The sequence below is a fragment of the Rhododendron vialii genome, chromosome 8a (assembly GCF_030253575.1).
Source record: "Rhododendron vialii isolate Sample 1 chromosome 8a, ASM3025357v1".
Classification (NCBI taxonomy): domain Eukaryota; kingdom Viridiplantae; phylum Streptophyta; class Magnoliopsida; order Ericales; family Ericaceae; genus Rhododendron; species Rhododendron vialii.
In genome coordinates, this window is record NC_080564.1 from 28,234,353 (window position 1) to 28,253,167 (window position 18,815).

General features: G+C 39.0%; 3 protein-coding genes and 1 long non-coding RNA gene across 5 annotated transcripts; 2 read left to right on the forward strand and 2 right to left on the reverse strand.

Moving 5' to 3' along the window:
• Positions 1-379: 379 nt before the first annotated feature.
• Positions 380-4,016, forward strand: LOC131335877 (uncharacterized GPI-anchored protein At4g28100). Its single transcript, XM_058371429.1, has 2 exons — positions 380-1,287; positions 3,437-4,016. Exons 1-2 carry the CDS (start codon positions 646-648, stop codon positions 3,776-3,778), a joined length of 984 nt encoding a protein of 327 aa, XP_058227412.1. The 5' UTR covers positions 380-645; the 3' UTR covers positions 3,779-4,016.
• Positions 4,017-5,360: 1,344 nt separating this feature from the next.
• LOC131335878 (pentatricopeptide repeat-containing protein At4g19890) lies at positions 5,361-13,102 on the forward strand. 2 transcript variants are annotated; one of them, XR_009202671.1, is made up of 3 exons: positions 8,906-9,521; positions 10,334-11,751; positions 12,850-13,102. XR_009202671.1 is itself a non-coding variant. In XM_058371431.1 (2 exons), exon 1 carries the CDS (start codon positions 5,432-5,434, stop codon positions 7,544-7,546), a length of 2,115 nt encoding a protein of 704 aa, XP_058227414.1. In that variant the 5' UTR covers positions 5,361-5,431; the 3' UTR covers positions 7,547-8,898; positions 10,334-11,730. The 2 variants fall into 2 exon arrangements, 1 of the variants encoding a protein (XP_058227414.1); XM_058371431.1 differs by lacking the exons at positions 8,906-9,521; positions 12,850-13,102 and adding an exon at positions 5,361-8,898 and having other exon boundaries at positions 10,334-11,730.
• On the reverse strand, positions 10,134-17,152 carry LOC131335879 (short-chain dehydrogenase TIC 32 B, chloroplastic). Its single transcript, XM_058371432.1, has 8 exons — positions 16,874-17,152; positions 15,652-15,883; positions 15,456-15,535; positions 13,383-13,536; positions 11,431-11,509; positions 11,205-11,292; positions 10,586-10,632; positions 10,134-10,495 (listed from the first exon to the last, which is right to left on the reverse strand). Exons 1-8 carry the CDS (start codon positions 17,052-17,054, stop codon positions 10,313-10,315), a joined length of 1,044 nt encoding a protein of 347 aa, XP_058227415.1. The 5' UTR covers positions 17,055-17,152; the 3' UTR covers positions 10,134-10,312.
• LOC131335880 (uncharacterized) lies at positions 13,844-14,809 on the reverse strand. The gene is made up of 2 exons (XR_009202672.1): positions 14,327-14,809; positions 13,844-14,038 (listed from the first exon to the last, which is right to left on the reverse strand). It is a non-coding gene; the product is annotated as an uncharacterized LOC131335880 (long non-coding RNA).
• Positions 17,153-18,815: the final 1,663 nt, after the last annotated feature.

Here is an 18,815-nt window from a genome sequence, read left to right on the forward strand (position 1 = left end):
TATTTTTAAACTTAAAATTACCTTCTTAAAAAATAAGTACTCTCTCCGTCCTTTTTTTTGTGTCCAGTATTCCATTTTGAGCTGTCCCTTAATAAGTGTCCATTTTGTAAAGTTAGGAGGGTAAAAGTTGGTGTATTGTCTATTTTGTCCTTAAAAGTAGATTTTATTTTGAAAAGTTTGTGAGTAAAAGTGTAATGATGATGGACAAGCAGGGAAAGTGGAGGAAAAAATTGATGTAAAAAGTGTAATGATGATGTCTTTTTAATAAGTTAGAGTTACGAAATAGGACACTTAAAAAGAGACGAAAAGAGTACTTATTTTAAGTTTCGGAACGAGACCTCAGCCTTTTATGCTTTGTTATCTTTTGACAGGAAACCTTGTCCCACGAAGATAAGAAAGTGGCAAAGTGCTAGCTAGTCAGACTGCAAACTGCCAAACTCCCGTCCCGTCCCGTCCCGTCCCCTCCCCTCCCCTCCCCTCGAAACAAGACCAGAAAATTTTCCATAACTCACCTCCCATTAAAGAAAGCCATATCTCTCTCTCTCTCTCTCTCTCTCTCTCCAAAAACAAAAAAAAAAAAAGGAAAAGAAAAGAAATTGAAGGCCTTAGGAAAAGAGGTCACATTCCCTCCATCTCAAGGGAACAATGTCCCTCAACTATCTGTTCACAATTGTCTTTCTGGCCTTTCCGCTCACAGTAGTGCCAGCACTTCCGGTACTTCCGGAGCCGGATCCGGCTTCCATCCAACCCTTCTCGGTAACCCCATCGCTGGCAGCCACCATACCGGCGTTCCCTGAGCAATCTGACGTCGCCGGCTGCCCCCTGGACCTCCCCGACGAGCTCTTTCACGGCGTCAGATCCGCATGCGCCGTCAGATCCCGATCGAGTGATCAGCTCCTCCGGAGCAGGTGCTGCCCGGTTCTCGCCGCCTGGCTCTACTCCGCCTACTCGGAGACGGCTCTGGGAATTAGACCCAACAGGGTGCCCCAAACAGCGTCGTCGTACGACCTCCCCCTCCTCCCCGACGACTCGGAGACCTGCGTGGTCGGCTTCCGAAAGGCTCTTAACGACAGAGGCATAGAATTAGCGGAGCCAAACAAGACCTGCGACATGGCGAGCTGTTATTGCGGCATAAGATTGCACCCGCTGAGCTGCCCGGCAGCGTTCACCGTGTCGGAAAACGGGAAGCTCATCGGTGATCGTAAGAGTGTTAAGAGATTGGAGAGAGATTGCTCCGCTGGTCCGGGCCTTGCTGGGTGTTCCAAGTGCTTGAACAGTCTCTACAAGGTACTACTACAATGCGCAATGGGTATCAGTTAAATGAATTAAGAAGAAAGATAGCCAATTAATTTTCGAATTGGGAAAGTGTTCTTGTTGCCTTTCGCTGTGCCCACGCATTCTCGCCATGGACAATTGTGTTCACGGGTCTAGAGTCTAGTGCCTAGTGGTGTTTTTTTCCTTTTTTGTTTCGACTGTGAGAGTACCAGATAAAATTTTTCCACCGGCGATAGAAAGTCTTATTTTTTTTACCTCCACATTTTTTTATTCTACCGTATATTTATTACTGATCTGAATCGTTTATTTTGTAGACTTCACTTAGAAGTGTATTCGTTCAAAAAATAAACTTGATCGAACATTAACAGAAGTACTAAAAATTAAAATTTTCTTTGTAAAATAGGTAGTTTATTTTTATTATTATTAACAGAAATTAGATCGTCTATTTTATAAATCAAAATTTAAATTTTAATATATCTATCAATTTCTAATCAAGCTGATTTTTTACATGATAATTTATATTGCGAGTCTTAAAATATGAACGGTACAAATCACAATAATAGACGATAGTGAAAAAATAAAATTTTACACCGATGGTAAATAAAATTTATTCTCTGGAACCAGCTTACACGGGCCTACTCGGTTCAGTGGGAGTACTACGCGCCAAATTTAGATGGCTATATATGGCACGTGCCTCTGCTGCGGCTTTTGCTAGCAGAAGTCATGAGTGGGACGTGGTTGCCTTTTTTTTTTTTTTTTTTCTTTCGGGAGAATGTTAGGCTCCTTTTGTTTCTACGTTTTACTCATTTTTTGTTGTTTGGCCAGATGAAACAAAGTAAAACATTTTTCATCATTAGGCACAAATGTTTTTCTCTATTTTTTCCCTAAGTTATTTTCGTTTTCCATCATTCTTTGAAGATGAATTATTTTCGTTTTCCATCATTCGTTAAAGATGAAATTCAGAAAAGTCACTGCCAACCAAATCCAAAACTATCACACCCAATTATACTCATATACTAAGGCCCCGTTCCCGAAAGGAAAATAAGTACTTATCTTTTAAAAATGCTATCTTTTAAAAATGCAATTTCAAGCTCAAAAATTATGTGCTTACGTAAATAATTTTTCTATCAATATGAATCTTGTTTGATAGAACTCATTGAGATCTTTAATATGGTGCAAAAAAAAAATTAAAAAATTATTTTTTATTTACATTATTTTTAAATTTAAAAATATGAAATAAATATTTATTTTTTAAAAAGGAATTCTGGAACGGAGCCTAAGCACTCCATGCATTACTTGTCCATAATTATATCCCGCCCTAGAGCATCAGTAATGGTCAAGATGTCTCATCAATCAAAGGATGTCATCGTTTAAGTAGAAGTCATTGGGTGATTTTACTTCTGGGATAATGCAGTTCTCAAATCAGCCATGTTATAATCACACACGACAATTTTGACAACCCATAGTGGTTTTGTTTATGGAACTTTGGCTATGTTTGTTTACCTGCGCGAACAGGTAACTTGTATTCGTATGAAAACTAACAAAAAGATCGGTAACTAAACTCCCTGCTGTTCAAAACATCAAAAGAGAAAAAACTAATCTGCCTTAAGGACATGCATGGATCTTCGGTCTTGTTTGTTGGTTGATCATAGATATGTGGTTATGTATAATCACATTCTTGGTTTCATAGTAGCCAAACAATGAACGTATAGTATAGAGATCATAAAAAACACACTCAACCTCTGGACTCGCCAGCTTATCCAGACACACACAAACAAGGCCGACACAAGGCCAGCACCAACCAACCCCCAAAGTGAAACACAACAGGCAAAAACACCAAGGACAACACTAGTACTACAAAGCTAAGCAAAACAGCCTCCTACCGAAGGACAAAACTCTCACGGGAATATTCCAGGCAAGGCAAATCCCTTTAGCTTCCTCTGTACTATACATATGCATGCCAAGACCATAGCCCATCAACATTAGTTAGTAGATATTGTTAGTTGATTCCATTTTTAAACCACGAATTTAGTGGCTCCAACCAATGCTCTTGAATCCTATGTACTTTCCCATCCCTTGTTTATATTGAACGATTGAATAAAGGGGCCAATGACGACATAATTATGCCCAGGCTCATTGCTTGTCTCTGATCTAAATGCAGCTGAAGGAGCACAAAACTGGAAATACAAGCAAATCCGAGGACAGGACGAGCAAAATGCACGATAGAGACTGTGAAGTAATGGGCTTGACTTGGCTACTTGCAATGAACCGGTCCGCTTACATTCACACTGTTTCTTCAGTCCTGAGAGCCATCATGATGGGAACGGACGGCTCCGATCCTCACTCTTGCAGTCTTAACATTGACGGAATGCCCCTAGCTGTTGATTCTTCTGAGGTTGACGTCCAGTCTTCATCAAACACCCTCCATTTACCGGATGTTCTCTCTGCAATATTGATTTCATTGCTTTGCACGAGCCTGATTGTATCAACCGCCAAGTTCTAACGGCTCCATTCTCTGCGTTACTACCGTGTATTTTCCGATTTCTAGTTTATCAGCAGTTATTGTCATTCTTTTTTCTGGAACAATGCAGGTTAGCTTCTTTAAATTCGTAACTGCCAGTTCTTTCAATCTCCTTATTGTAATTATTTGAGTGAATTTATTTTTCATGTATGGTGGTATGTTTAGTTAATCCGCCAGTACCATTTCCCATGCTTTAAATGCAATATTTTAAGGTGACGTATATTGCTTTCCCATGAGAGTTCTACTTGTTGGAATGTGTTCCAAATCGCCAGGACATGCCGCGGCCCTATTCGTGCTGGTTAATTATAAGGCTTCAGTTTTCCTCTTTTTAAAACTTGAATTTTAATGAGTATTGTGGGCTGAGCTTTTCAATTCTACTAATTTTGGAGAGGCTTTTAGTGCTATTTCATAAACATAGAGTTGGGTTTTCAAATTTTCGAACTCGTCAAGTAAAGTGCAATTTATATCCGATATATGTAGCATCTTTTTTCTGTAATTCACGTGTAGATATACCTAAATTCTCATACTGAGATCTTGGATTTGTACTTGATCCTTAGAACTAGGGAAATGGAGAAAATTTATAAATCTTATTCCTTGAACCTAGTGCTATAAATGAACTGAGCCGTTTGTGAAAACGGCTCGGTGTTTGGCTCATTTTGGCCTTGTTCGAAGTTGGTTCGTTAAGTTTTTATTGAGCTCAAGGTCATGAAAAAAAGTAATAAACAAGTCTGAACATTAGTATGCTTGGCTCAAGCTCGAACTCACAAAAAAAATAAAACAAATAGGCCTAAACATTAGCATGCTCGGCTCCATAAGGATCGTGTTAACGGAAGGAGATTATATTACTTCTTATTAATTCAAAAGTAATATTGTGGGGCTCTAGATTTGGATCTGGTCACCCCTCTAATCTTTGGTTCAAATGTAGTTCGCTCTTAGGTCCTTCGCCTGACCTGCACAAGGAAGTACGACTAAAGACCATGCCGGTCAGCGACAAGGGTGGCCCTCCGACGAGTAAGTCAGAAAGTGCAGAGAGGCAAAGGAAAGTACTAGGGTTTTAGAGTGAAAGAGAGTGTGTACGCACGCTCTAATCATATGTTTCTACAGATGAAAGGTGTCTTCTGTGTCTTGGTCATGTTTATATTTAATTTGTAGTATGATTTAGAGTTTTCTCCTTAAATTTTATGTTCAATTTTTCTTGCGATCAACCCTTGTGCTTAGCTCACTCCCACGCTTGCGCTTGTGAAACGATTGTAAAAGAAATTGTAAGAATTATTCTAATGTGCATGTAAATAGGGTTACACAAACAAGTCAAGTTTTGAAGTGTTTAAGCTTGGTTCGTTCAGAACTAGTCTAGCTCGCGCTCGAGCTTGGCTATTTTTTATGGAGATACAGTTTAGTTAATTCATTTTATTGAATGAGCCTCTAGAAAACATCGAGCTCGAACTATTCGAGCTTAATTCGTATACTAAAAGAGTCGAACCTCTGGCCGCTCGCGAACAATCGGCTGGTAGCCCTACGCGGGCTACGCGCAAGCTGATCTTGCATTCCAAAAAGAATACTCTAAGCTCAAACCCCTTTCTAGTTTCTATGACATTCAAATCCTAAACGGCTACGTCCCACTTGTTCAAAACCTTGATGGTGTCTCTTCTCAATCTGCTTCATCTCCGTCGACTCCAACCCCACCGTCACCGCATCCTATCCACCTCTACTCGCAATGCCCTATTTTTTCGCCACATATCTTACACTCACGACCTCACTTCAACAACATCTACCCCATCGCCGTCACCATCGTCATCCCAATCTGTCGTACGAACAGTTTGTTCTTTGGTCTGTCAATCCTACTACCAAAACCAAATCCATTTCAGAAGAACACCTCCACGCCTATACCTCTCAATTGACTCTGGGTATTTGACTCCTGACCAGGCCATTACCGTCGTCGCCTCTCTCGCTGACGAGGCTGGTTCGATGGTGGCTCTGAGTTTCTTTTACTGGGCAACTGGGTTTTTAAAATTCAGGCATTTTAGGCGGTTATACATTGTTTTGTCGGCGTCACTGATTGCAAATAGCAACTTTGAGAAGGCCAATGAAGTAATGCAGTGTATGGTGAGGAGTTTCGCTGAAATTGGAAAGTTTAAGGAGGCTTGTGATATGGTTATTGAGATGCAAAATCAAGGGCTAGTGCCGAGCGCTCAGACCCTCAACTCTATAGTTAATGTGGGTTGTGAAATGGGTTTGTTTGAAGTTGCAGAGAACGTGTTTGATGAAATGTCTGAGAGAGGGTTGTCTCCTGATTCTTTTAGTTTTAAGTTAATGGTCATTGGGTTTTGCAGGATGGGTAGAATTGCAGAAGCGGACAGGTGGTTGAGTTTGATGCTTGAGAGGGGGTTTCTCGTTGATAATGCGACATGCACTTTGATCATCAGCAGATTTTGCGAAAAAGATCATGTGAATAGAGCGTTGTGGCTGTTTGGTAAGATGCGGGAGATGGGGTTCGCTCCGAATATGATAAACTTTACTGCTATGATTCATGGGTTGTGCAAGAGGGGTAGTATCAAGCAAGCATTTGAATTGTTTGAGGAAATGGTCAAGAAAGGTTGGAAGCCTAATATTTATACCCATACAGTACTAATTCACGGACTGTGTAAGAAAGGATGGACTGAGAAAGCATTCAGGCTTTTCCTTAAGCTTGTTAGGAGTGATAATTACAAACCAAACGTGTACACTTACACTGCTATGGTTGGTGGGTATTGCAAAGAGGAAAAGTTGAATCGGGCAGAAATGTTGTTGACTAGAATGGAGGAACAGGGATTAGTACCTAATACCAACACATATACCACTATGATTGATGGCCACTGCAAGGTAGGGAATTTCGATCGAGCTTATGAGCTGATGGATGAAATGGGTAAAAAAGGTTTCACACCCAATATTTTTACATACAACACCATTGTAGATGGACTCAGTAAGAAAGGAAGGGTTCAGGAGGCTTTTAAACTGCTGGAAAGGGGATTTAAAAGTGGACTGCAAGCTGATATAGTCACATACAACATCATCATATCTGAGCACTGCAAACAAGCTGATACTACCAGAGCCATGGCAATTTTTAGCAAGATATTCAAAACTGGCATTACACCGGATATTCATTTATACACCACGTTACTAGGTTCCTTTTGTAGGCAAAAGAAAATGAAAGAAAGCCAGCAGCTTTTTGATGATGCTATCAAGCTTGGCTTGGTTCCAACTAAGAAAACATACACATCCATTGTATGTGGTTACTGTAGAGTTGGAAATAGTAGCTTGGCTGTTAAGTTATTTGATAGAATGAGGGACCATGGTTGTTTTCCTGATAGTATTACTTATGGTGCTCTGATAAGTGGGCTTTGTAAAGAGAGTAATTTGGATGAGGCTCACAGGTTCTATTCCTCCATGATAGACAAGGGGCTCTCCCCATGTGAAGTTACTCGGTTGACATTAGCTTATGAGTATTGCAAGAAGGATAAGTGTGCCACTGCCATGGCTCTTTTAGACAGATTAGACAAAAAGTTGTGGATTCGCACAGTTAACACCTTGGTCAGGAAGCTTTGCAGTGAGAGGAAAGTGGAAATGGCAGTGTTGTTTCTCCACAAACTAATAGATAAAGATCCGAATGTTGATCATATCACTCTTGCAGCATTCATGACTGCATGTTACGAGAGTAACCAATATTCTCTTGTTTCAGATATGTCCGAAAGGATTTCACAAGGTATTGGATAGCAAATAGCAGGCCAACCATTATAAAGGAGTGATTCATTTGCTTTGAATATTTGAGCTGCTGAAGTTGGTGGAGCCCAAAAATGGTATATTCACTTCATTCTCTTACCGAATTGATGTTGGATTCTTGGTCCTTTTGCATTGTGGAGAGAGTTTGATTGCTAGTTTAATTTTTTGGGGAGCTACAAGCACCCTGAGCCAGTTACTTCTCAGATGGGCTGGAGGAGCTATATGGGTGATGTGGTGTTATGACCTGGGACAGTGGCGACTCTAGGAATTATTTTTCATGGGGTCATTTGTGAATTTAAACTTCAATTGCTTTACAGCAAACAGTTTTACATTAATCGACAAATAATCTCTATGTCCATTAACTCAATAAAAATTTTACGTATGCATATACTGTATATTTGTATTAATTGGTAACACTCTCCCATTCAATACTATAATCGCTTACATACAACTCTGACACGATATATTCATGTCAATTTACATAGTAACATAAACTTCCCCAAATCATATATTTCTCGAACTTAAACTTATTAACCCTTGTTAAAGTATCCTCCTCAAAACCAATTGGCAATGAGAGGAGAGGCCGCCCAGACTCATATATTAGTTTTCGAGGTAATAATTAACTGATGGGGAACAATTTCCAACACTCCCCCGCACGTGCGACTCTCGACTCGCACGTGGAGAGGTCAACGAAGGATCCAGAACACACGGATCACAACGAAACAAAGTGCAACAATGGCACAAACAAAGGGGAAAAGCCTCCAAAAACCTAGGTCTCATACCATGTTAAAGCTTCTATCTCAAAACCAATTGGCAATGAGAAGAGAGACCGCCTAAACTCATATACTAGTTTTTCGAGGTGATAATTAACCTTATTGCTTCCAACAACCCTTATTGCTTCTTTTCTGAATTATCAAAAATATACAGTGCTGCTTGTCCTTGTAACGGTAGAGAAGGATGGAAAGTGGGTCATGGGGGGACAGGAAGTACATAGGTTGTGGATGGAAATTATTGGGTGCAACAACACGGGTTGGGATCATAGCCCATGTCATGGTGTCAAATGCTAACAAATCAGAAACTTTTTTTGGGTATCTAGTAGCAGTGAATAATTTTTCCATGGGATCACCAGACCCCACACCTTACATGTTGGCGTCGCCACTGCCTGACTGCCTGGGACTGATTACTCAAAGCAACATATTCTGGGTATCCTGCCAGCTTCAATAAGTGTATAGGCTGGAGGACTACCTTCTCGTGGTCTTCTCACAGATGATTGAGCTTTGAACTTCCTTGGATAGACCATGAACATGGATCAAGAACTGAAATTATGATTGAGAGTCTCCTTAAAGGTAAGACAGAATGACTAGTGAGCCTTATGCTTGAAGAACTGATAGTGGACAACTTTTATATCACTACATTATTAGTTAGCACAATCAGAAGGTTGGAGTTTTTATTACGAAAGGAATTTGTTTGCTTTTTTGCTTCTTTAACTTTGCATTGCAGGGGTTAACCTGTCTCTGGGTACTGAATATAATTTTGATTAGAATATTAACCAATATGTCATGTTTCCAACGGATGATATAGACCCTAGAAGTCTTTCATTCTCTTCTTTTTTTACTTATTCTTCAGCACCATGACTGAGCTAACTAATTTACCTGATATCTTTTGATTATTGTTGTCTCTAGAGTTGGGTTGCATATTTTTTTGTTTATTCCAATGATTCGTGTGTCATAGGCAAATTTTAGTAGATAATCTACACCGTTTCATTTTCAGTATCTCTGCTGTTTTTCAAAGCAGAGATATAAATATATAGTGATGTCTTCACAACCTGCCAAAGAAGTGTTCAATTTTCCCTCGCACTGAAATTAATGGCGGTGAAAATAATGACGGTACAGAAATTCAAGTGCATATAAGCTTTTACGCCCATTACGTATTGTGTTTCCGTCCAGACCGCCGATACACACTGTTACAGGTCTGTTTCGTCGATAATGTCTAGGAATGTATGTGTAATTGTTGTTTTTTTGTATAATTGTGTATCATGGGGATAGTGGCATGGTATTTGCATCAATGTGGCAATATATATCAGTATTCGCTTTCGTATTGTATAAATTATCTATTCTAGTACCAATCCTACTTTCTTGGATAGTGAGATTCTCACCCCCTATGGAAAAGTGAAAATAGCAATATTAATAGCCTTAAAACGCGACATATGAATCGTAGTTACAAAAGTACTCGTAAAAGTTGAATGTTGGTTTAAAATCTATTGGTACATTAAATTTTGTCATAAGTAATGATAGAACATGTATATCAATGAATGTTTAAGGATTTTATAGTACTTGAAAAAAAAAAAAAAAAGTTCATGAGTGCGATGGCCGATTCCCGTTACAGAATGACCGAAACTCCTGATGTCCATTACTCGCGACCGCGACTGTTATGTTGACCAATACTGCGATTTAAAACCATGGTCTGCTATATGAATCCGTTGCCTTCATTCAGTTTTGTCGAGGGCATGAATCCGATTATGAATATGAGTTAAAAGTTTCCATGTCTGTGAAGGTTTAGATAACTTGATGTGAGCCTTGACTAGGTGAAAATTATAAGTTCATTGTACACTATTTGCCAATTTTAGGGATGAACCTTATCCAATCTTTATTTTCTTGTACATTAGCAGCAACTAATACTAGACTACTCTTGTAATATGTCCTACGCTCCTACTTGAGTTCATATATACTATATGGATAGTACATATATACATGACCACAACTATTGCTTTGCTTGACGTAGATGTCTACGAATCAATGCTCGACTCTGCTTCCATAGTTTCTGAGCTTCAGATTCATCATTTGCAAGGGTTGAGCAGTTTGTTTCATTACAGTCGGCAAAGTACTTCCCGGTCACCCCTTCTGTTTTTGGGCTTAGAGCAACATAGCAGGTGGTAGATGCTCCCTAAACAAGACAGAAATACAAGAGGTAAGGTTGATGAACCATTATTTTCGTTGGATGAATCTTTAGCTGGATATACACATGTAGACATACCTGTGCTGATGTTTTTAGCAGTTTGGATGCGAAAAAGAACAGAGAATCTGCGGGCAAATTCGAGAAGGAGATCAATTTACTTTTCGAGTTCTATGTGTTAGAGGAAAAAAGAGTCATATTCAAAGCAAAATACCCTTAGGAGTACCTAATGTCAGATCACCACATTACTTTTTGTCTTGTCCACTCATGTTCCACTACATTAGATAAAGTGAGATCCAGCTCATCGTTTTACTGGTCCGAGGACAGGATTTTCTTTTCTCACCCCGGAGGGTTGTAGAATGTGTGAGATCTCTGGTTCTACTTTGCTAATGTGACCAACCTTGAGTAGCCGACCATTGGTCATGTATCATGACATAATTTTTGCTGAATACTGAATATATTTCCCCCACATACACAATGGTAGCTAGTGTGAAAGCCGTTGCCAGAGTTTCTTTTGAAGAGAAAGATTTCTATTACTCTCAAACTCGAAGGAAAGATCAGAGAGCTTCCCATTTACAGTGCAAGGGTAGGTAAGTGGCAACATTGTCTTTGAACTAGGTCAGACCTCTTCCAAATATGTTCGAAACAAGGCAAATAATCAAAGTCATGGTGGTATAGAGTCTATAGACAAAATACATGCCTGTGATGCAGCCTTTATGGTCTCTAACGATGCCAGTCTTCACAATCCCGGGGTGCACCGCATTGACAGTTACCCTAGCATTTCTTCCCTGTCAGATTTGATCAAACACTTTGTTGTGAACTTTCTGTTTTAAAACTGAAGTTGTTGCTCTGAATACAATGAAATTAATTTTGGGGATAGTTTTCGAAGTTCCTTCTTGATTTGGAATTACAGTGAACCACTCTACCTTCAGCTGCCTTGCTATTTCCTTGGCATGCAATATGTTGGCCAATTTGGATTGAGCGTAAGCGCGGGTACCATTATAGCTGCATGAAGCACACATGTAACTTATTCACTCTTTGAGCTAAGTTGGAGGAAAAAGAAAACAGCAGGAAGAGAAAATGAAGTAAAAGATGTGCTCTTTGTTTGATTAGGTACTTTTGTTTTTTAGGGTGAAAGAATAGGTACTTGTTTTTACTTCATTGTGAGATGGTGTGTATGTAAAAGGTGTGTTTATAGCATTGTGTTCTTTTTCTCCTCCTGTTTATCCCCATCTTGTTGCCCCCCAGTTCATAGCAATTTTTTTGGGGCTTTTTGACCTTTTTGGTCCCCAAAGTATTTCCGCTGTGCCACTTTGGTCCCCAATATTCCAATTGCTAACATTGCATTCCCAAAGTATCAATTTAGTATTTAAATGGTCCCTACGGCTCACGCCGTTCATTCCCTCCGTCAAAATCAAGGGCAAAGTTGGTATTTCACCTCAAAACGGTGTCGTTTGGTTGGAAACGGCTTTTTTGGTCCCCAAAGTATTTCCGCCATGCCAATTTGGTCTCCAAAGTATTTCCGTCATGCCAATTTGGTCCCCAATATTTCAATTGCCAACATTGCATCTCCAAAGTATCAATTTTGTGTTTAAATGCTCCCTGCGGCTCACGCCGTTCTTTCCCTCCGTCAAAACCAAGGGCAAGGTTGGTATTTTACCTCAAAACGGTGTCGTTTTGTTGGAAACATAGATTTTTCTTAATTCTCTTAGGGTTTTCATTGAAAACTTTAAAGTCAAAAAAATAATTATGACTCTTTAGAATAAAATGATCAAAAAATTAAGATCTTCGCACAAGTTCAAACAGATTGAAAATTTGAACACTTAATTTTTTTTACCATATTTTTTAATATATAAACAACCTCAAAAAATCAAGTGTTTCAATTTTCAACCCGTTTGAACTGGTGCGAAATTTTAATTTTCTGATCATTTTATTCTAGAGGGTCATAAAAACCAAAACCTCGGAACCCAGAGGACTAAATTGACAGAGGGAAAGAACGGCGTGAGCCACAGGGAGCATTTATACACAAAATTGATACTTTGGAGATGCAATGTTGGCAATTGAAATATTGGGGACCAAATTGGCATGACGGAAATACTTTGGGGACCAAATTGGCATGGAGGAAATACTTTGGGGACCAAAAAAGTCAAAAAGCCGTTTCCAACCAAACGACACCGTTTTGAGGTGAAATACCAACTTTGCCCTTGGTTTTGATGGAGGGAATGAACGGCGTGAGCCGTAGGGACCATTTAAATACAAAATTGATACTTTGGGAATGCAATATTAGCAATTGGAATATTGGGGACCAAAGTGGTACAGCGGAAATACTTTGGGGACCAAAAAAGTCAAAAAGCCATTTTTTTGGATTAGTTGGGGTCCCTGGTGTTCTTTGGCTTTTGTGTGACTTAAACATTGGGCTACATCCTGGGGCCAGAAAGGCATTCCGAGACCGTTTATTTTCTAATCATACATGAATTTTTTTTGACTTGACATCGATAATAGTTATCAAACTACATTGTTGTGGCAAAAGTGAACAGAAAATATGGTTTTGAGAGTATAGCTCTAGACATGTCATGTAAGCGAAATTCAAGTTAATACCTCTATCAATAATTCTAGTGACACACCCAAACTCACACCCAAATACACACCCATACTCACATGAGTGGTGGGCCTCATACACACACTAGAGTGTGTAGTGTGTGTGGGACCCATCACTCATGTGAGTGGTGGGTGTGTGTTTGGGTGTGAGTTTGGGTGTGGTACTAGCACCACTCAAAAGGAAAGTTGAGGGGGTAAGAGGTACCGGTATGCGTTTTCGAACACGAGAATTCGAGTTTAAATAGAAGTTTTCAAGTTTAAGAGAAGAAAGTTGTGTTACTTGTTTGGGTTAAGCAAATTGGTGAAGCAGAAATGTTCTTTTTTCACCCAGTTGTGCAGTACAGAAGAAACGTTGATAATCCTTCCTTGAATTCCCATGTTCGTTGCTGTATCTACCATCTTATCTAACAATAACTCTGTTAACAGGAAATGACCTGCCAAAAAAAAGGGATTAATAACTAGAGATAATTAAAAGACCGAAGGTAAAACCTAAATTTACAATTTGATTTCTCTACCTTTTTTTTTTTGAATTGATTTTCGCACACCCTTAAGTACGATCCGCTTTCTTTTGTTCTTTTTATTCATGTGAATTTGAACATCACCTCTTCATTTTTTGGAAAAATGGTAGTAGCGTAAATTTACACAAATAAGAACAAAAAAGTGAGTCCTGATGCTAAAACAGAGAGTGCATAAATAACTACGCTTGTCTTACTTTTCTTTCTTTCTTTCTAAGCCAAAAAGGGTAGAGACCATAGCAACCTTTCTATGTACGTGAGCATAGAAATTGCAGATCCACGGCTGTCCCTATAAAGGACCAAAAAGCCATCCTACCGTCCCACCAATAGTTAGTGGAACACAGGTTTCATAGAAGAGCAAAATTCAAGGGGTCATCGATCACACGACTCGAAACCTTGGGCCACTTGGGAGTAAGCCACCCTTTTTTTTTTTTTTTTGATCATTTAAAAGGGTGGAAGGGGACGACCAGCGTAACAACTTCCTTTGAGCGTTACCATAGGTGCTCCCTACCCGCTATGGAATGTCCGATTTGAGCCATAGCTACTGTCCGTGAGGACAGGTCGTCACCAGAACATCACCTAGGAACAGGATGGCAAGGGAACAAATCTCCCATTCCCTTGTCACTGACAAAACTCGAACCCAAATCTTGCCTGTGAATGAAGGAGGCTTTTGCCATCCAATACCACCACCGGTGGTGGAGTAAGCCACCCTTGGTGGGTGGTTTTTCCATCATAACCTCCATAGATTTATGATCCAAAGGCTTCGGCTTCAGAAGTCAGTCAAGAGAGTTTGGGCTAGATTTTTGTTTTTGTCGAGTTTGGGCATCATCTGGGCTACTGAGAACAGTTTCATGGTCTAAAGCCCATAATGGGAGATAAGTGCATTTTTTTTTTTTTAAAACCAAGTGTCCGGGCCAGTTTCCCTCACTTTAACTAATCTTGGGAACCAAACCCACCGTCTATTAGCGGAAGCCCCATTTAAAGTCAGATCAAGCAAAGATTTGTATAGACTAATCTCAAAGTAGTTGATAGCACCTAAGTGATTCCGAACGTGAGATTTTAAAAGGAAGCAAACCGTTAATAACTCTCGAGTCTTTATTACCGGGCTAACCCTTAGGGCCCGATTGGATGCAGTCAAAGGGAGGGGATGAGGAGTTGATGAGATGTTTTTGCCTTGGTTTGGCAAACAAAAGCGCACCAGATTAAATCATCCAAAGTCATTGTTGGAACTAAATTAATAATAGTACACCCTGGGGGTATTATTTATGGACAATCTTTGAGGTGTCCATATTATAAGAAGGGCAGATGAGGCTCTTCTCATCCCCCTCCCCCAATATTTCAATTACTCGGTTGTGTTTGATTGAGAGCTTAGTTTAGTTTAGTTTTAGTAGTGGGTGGAGAGAGAAATAGAGTAATAATTGAAGATAGGGGTAATGATTGGAGAGAGATAGAGAGATGTGAAAGTAATAATTGAAAAAATAGAGTAATGATTGAAGAAAGAAGTATGGTAATAATTGAAAAACAAAACAAAAACAAAACAAAAATGGCAAACGAACAAAGCCGCTATTTTTATGCCTCCTTTTTATCAAAACTAAATACTATTTTATGCCTCATTTTTAACTTCATCCAAACCAACTAATACTATTTTTATCTACCTTCTATAAAAGTCACATCAATGTGAGTTCACTTTCCATAAATAATACCATATATTATCTTATTCCCTCTATAAATAATACCCAAAAACTCATCCCGCGCCCAATTGAGACTAGGGTTGTAGTACGATAAGTGCTTTGCTAGCTAGGAGCCCCTAGTTAAAAGTGAAAAAGTGGGAGATTTACCCAAGTAATTTGTTGCAAAAGTCATCTCAATTTTGTCTTCAGAGAACTCCAGCTTTTGTGAGAATTTCCCAGCATTGTTTCTGCACATGATTTCACATCCACCATCAGCAACAGTACTACTTCTCTCTAATAGGTTAAAAAGAGAGGAACGAAAAACAAACAGACAAAAACTTGGTAGGAAAAAATGAAAACTCACATGAGAATGTTGAGGGGTAATCCAAGAGACAAGAATTCAGTACAAAATCTCTTGACTGAAGCAAAGGAGCTCAAATCAATCTCCAACAATATGATCTCAGCCTTTGGAGACTCCTTTTGAATTCTTTCCCTAACCTCGCTGGCTATTTTCAAGTCCCTTGCCGGAATAACAACTCTCACACCTCTCTTCGCCAATACTCTCGCAATTTCAGCACCGATCCCTGACGTTGCACCTTTTACCCAAAAAAAAATGCACGAAATAATTAGCATTATATATTTGCTTATTCTTTGTACTAACTAAAATAAAATAAAAATAAAAATATTTCCAACTTTTTAATACTATCAAAATATGAAGATTTTTTTTCACGAGACAATATTATGAAGGTCTTTTTTTATGGTGAAGGTGACATCACTGGTAGAAAGCAGTGACCTAGTAAGAGCCAATGAAAGAGAACTATTCAAAAGAGACAAAACTGTATCCTCCTGGAATCAAAATGGTCCACTCAATCTAATAAATTATGTATGCTTTTTCTTTTCTTTTTTTGAAACTAATTCTGTATGCTTCATACACAAAAGATATGTGCTCTCGACATTATCATCAACTATATTCCTCCAGGGAATTATGTTGGTTGGATATATTCGAATTTTAAAATTTACATGGCAATTCCATCGAAGGGTTCATGTAGAAGAGAGAGAGAGAGAGAGAGAGAGAGAGAGGGTGTTTCATTAATTTCTATAGTACAAAATAAAGAAAACATGACAAATGCAAATTCACCTATTTGAATATTAAAGAAATTTCCATTTCCTTCAAGTGGTGAACCCGAAGGTAGCAGATGGAAAATGAGAGAAAGATGAAAGAGAAAGTCATGAACTCTACTCACAACTTATACATGCATGTATAATAAACACATCAATGAATGAAAAAGAATAGCAGAAGGTTTAGTTTAAAAAATAAAAAATAAAACCTTAACATTCTGCTATTCTTTTTCAATCGGCAACTGTGAAACCTTACTCCCAAAAAATTACGAGTCCTTTGAATATTTCAGCATGCCAGGGGAAGACAAATAAGAAAAAGAAAGTTTTATTTGATAAAAATCGGGCAACAATAAATATGAAACCTTGGTTTCTCAATATATATATATATATATATAACTTGGTTTCTCAGAGAAGAAATGAGTTATGTGTGTTTTAGAGAGAGAATGGTGTTGAGAGTAATTACGTACCAGTGACAATTGCAGTGAGTTGAGAATTAGGGAGTGAGAATAAAGAAGAAGAAGAATCTTGAGTAACTTGCTCAGCTGTGGAGTTGGATCCATACCCACTTGGCCCTGCTATTCCTGCCAAGTACCTCAGTGTTTCCTTCATGATAATACTCAACTTTTTCACAACCTTACCCACCAACATGCAACTATATATGCTGGAAATTTATATATGTATACACAGAGAGAGAGAGAGAGAGAGAGAGAGAGAGAGAGAGAGAGAGAGAGAGAGAGAGAGAGTTTTTGCTGACACAATTTTCGTACAGAATGATGCGCCTTTTGTGTCCTTTTGTTTAAAAACAAGAAAACCAAGTTTATGATGAAAAAATTTCATGAAAAATGGAGCAGGATCATTGTCAGTTACTGGAGGATCTTTTGAGGGTCCTTGGGGATTAAGTTCGATGACCGGAACCATTTACTTTTTCGACATTAGCAAAAATATTAGTCATGGCAAAAAGTACGCTTGTCAATATCAATTGGAATATATGGTTTCATAAATAGATTCATGTGAAAGAAATGGGTTTTGATCACTGTTTCAATCTTTGATTTTGACATAAATATTTTCAAAACCATATTAATCTATATCGAATGAACATAATTTTTGGGATGACTAGTCTTCTCGACAAGTTTTAAAAGTGTGATTTTGATGATCACATCCGGCTCGCAAAAAAGACTCACAAAATAAGGGCCAGTAGGATGGTTGAGTTCTTGAAGAAGAGCTGAATCCTTAATTAAAATGCTAACCGTACACAACCCAACTTTCTAAATTCAAGAATGTCGTCCCACTACATTACTGCCAGGGGTGCACTGTCAAATGTAGGGTTTCACACCCCGAGCTGTTCACGATTAACATGAGACTCGACTCGTTTAGTGCTCATCTCGTTAATTACTAAGCAAGTCAGACTCAAGTTTAATTAAAGTTCATTCGGTACACAAGTCAAGCTCAAGTTAGTTGTATCTTGATTGATTTTTCATAAAAGTTCAGTTTGTCTTAGTTGTCTAGAGAGATTCATTTAGTAAACGAATAGAACTCGAATAGTACCATACTAAATAATCCAAGCTTGAACTCGATTATTTCTCAACTTGGCTGGACTTGTTTGTAGCCCTTTCAATGTTTCTTTGGTAGGAACGTTGCCTAGTCCATGCACCACAAAAATATATACGGTGTGACGTACCTGACCAGTGGGATCATAACTGCATATTGATATCAGAATATTCTCTTACTTTTTTTCAGTAACCACAGAGATCGACCAGGGATTGGTTGAGACCATCTAATTTGGTGTTCCACCCCAGTAGCTGATCTTTTGAGCATGCCACTGTTGAAATTTGAAAATCCGCTAAATATTGACATACTATTATAGCTGTCTGCCTTTATTCATTGGATGTCTTGTCTTCTTTTTGGTTGGCTGGAGAATAAGTTTTATTATCACCTGGGTGGTTTTTTGCTATTTCAAGTGATGAAGCCTTCACTTCCCTTGTAAGCATAAACTAGCATGCTAGCTCAGTAGCTGTCAAGGGATGGATGGTGGGAAAAGATGGAAACAGTGAAAACACTGGTCTGAGCTACTGAGCTAGCATGCTTCAAGGGATGGTGGGAAATCGAGCAAAGATATGAGCCGTCAATTTTTGAGATGAATGGTCAAACGATCCAAACCCAATAAGAGATGGTGGGAAATTGACGGCTCAGATCATTGCTCGGTCAAGATTTGAGCTTGGTTAAGATCTAAGCCGTCGATAGCTGAGATGAGCGGTCGGATTGATGGCTCGACACCCGCTTGGCAGCAATCCCCCATTCCTAGTCAAAAAGTCTACCAACGCAACTTTAAAATAGAATTTTAAACACAATTGCGTCCAGAGAGCCGTTTGATGGGTGTGGACTCATGTGCATGTGGCTCTGGACGCAGTT

Bases quoted from the DNA above. Each gene is read 5' to 3' on its own strand.
- LOC131335877 (XM_058371429.1), top strand. From the start codon at position 646: ATGTCCCTCAACTATCTGTTCACAATTGTCTTTCTGGCCTTTCCGCTC. The intron at 1,288-3,436 runs GTACTACTACAA...ATCTAAATGCAG, and splicing joins GCTTGAACAGTCTCTACAAG to CTGAAGGAGCACAAAACTGG.
- LOC131335878 (XM_058371431.1), top strand. From the start codon at position 5,432: ATGGTGTCTCTTCTCAATCTGCTTCATCTCCGTCGACTCCAACCCCAC.
- LOC131335879 (XM_058371432.1), bottom strand. From the start codon at position 17,054: ATGTTGGTGGGTAAGGTTGTGAAAAAGTTGAGTATTATCATGAAGGAA. The intron at 15,536-15,651 runs GTGAGTTTTCAT...AATCATGTGCAG, and splicing joins TTACCCCTCAACATTCTCAT to AAACAATGCTGGGAAATTCT. The intron at 11,510-13,382 runs GTAACACAACTT...TGCTTCATGCAG, and splicing joins AATTTGCTTAACCCAAACAA to CTATAATGGTACCCGCGCTT.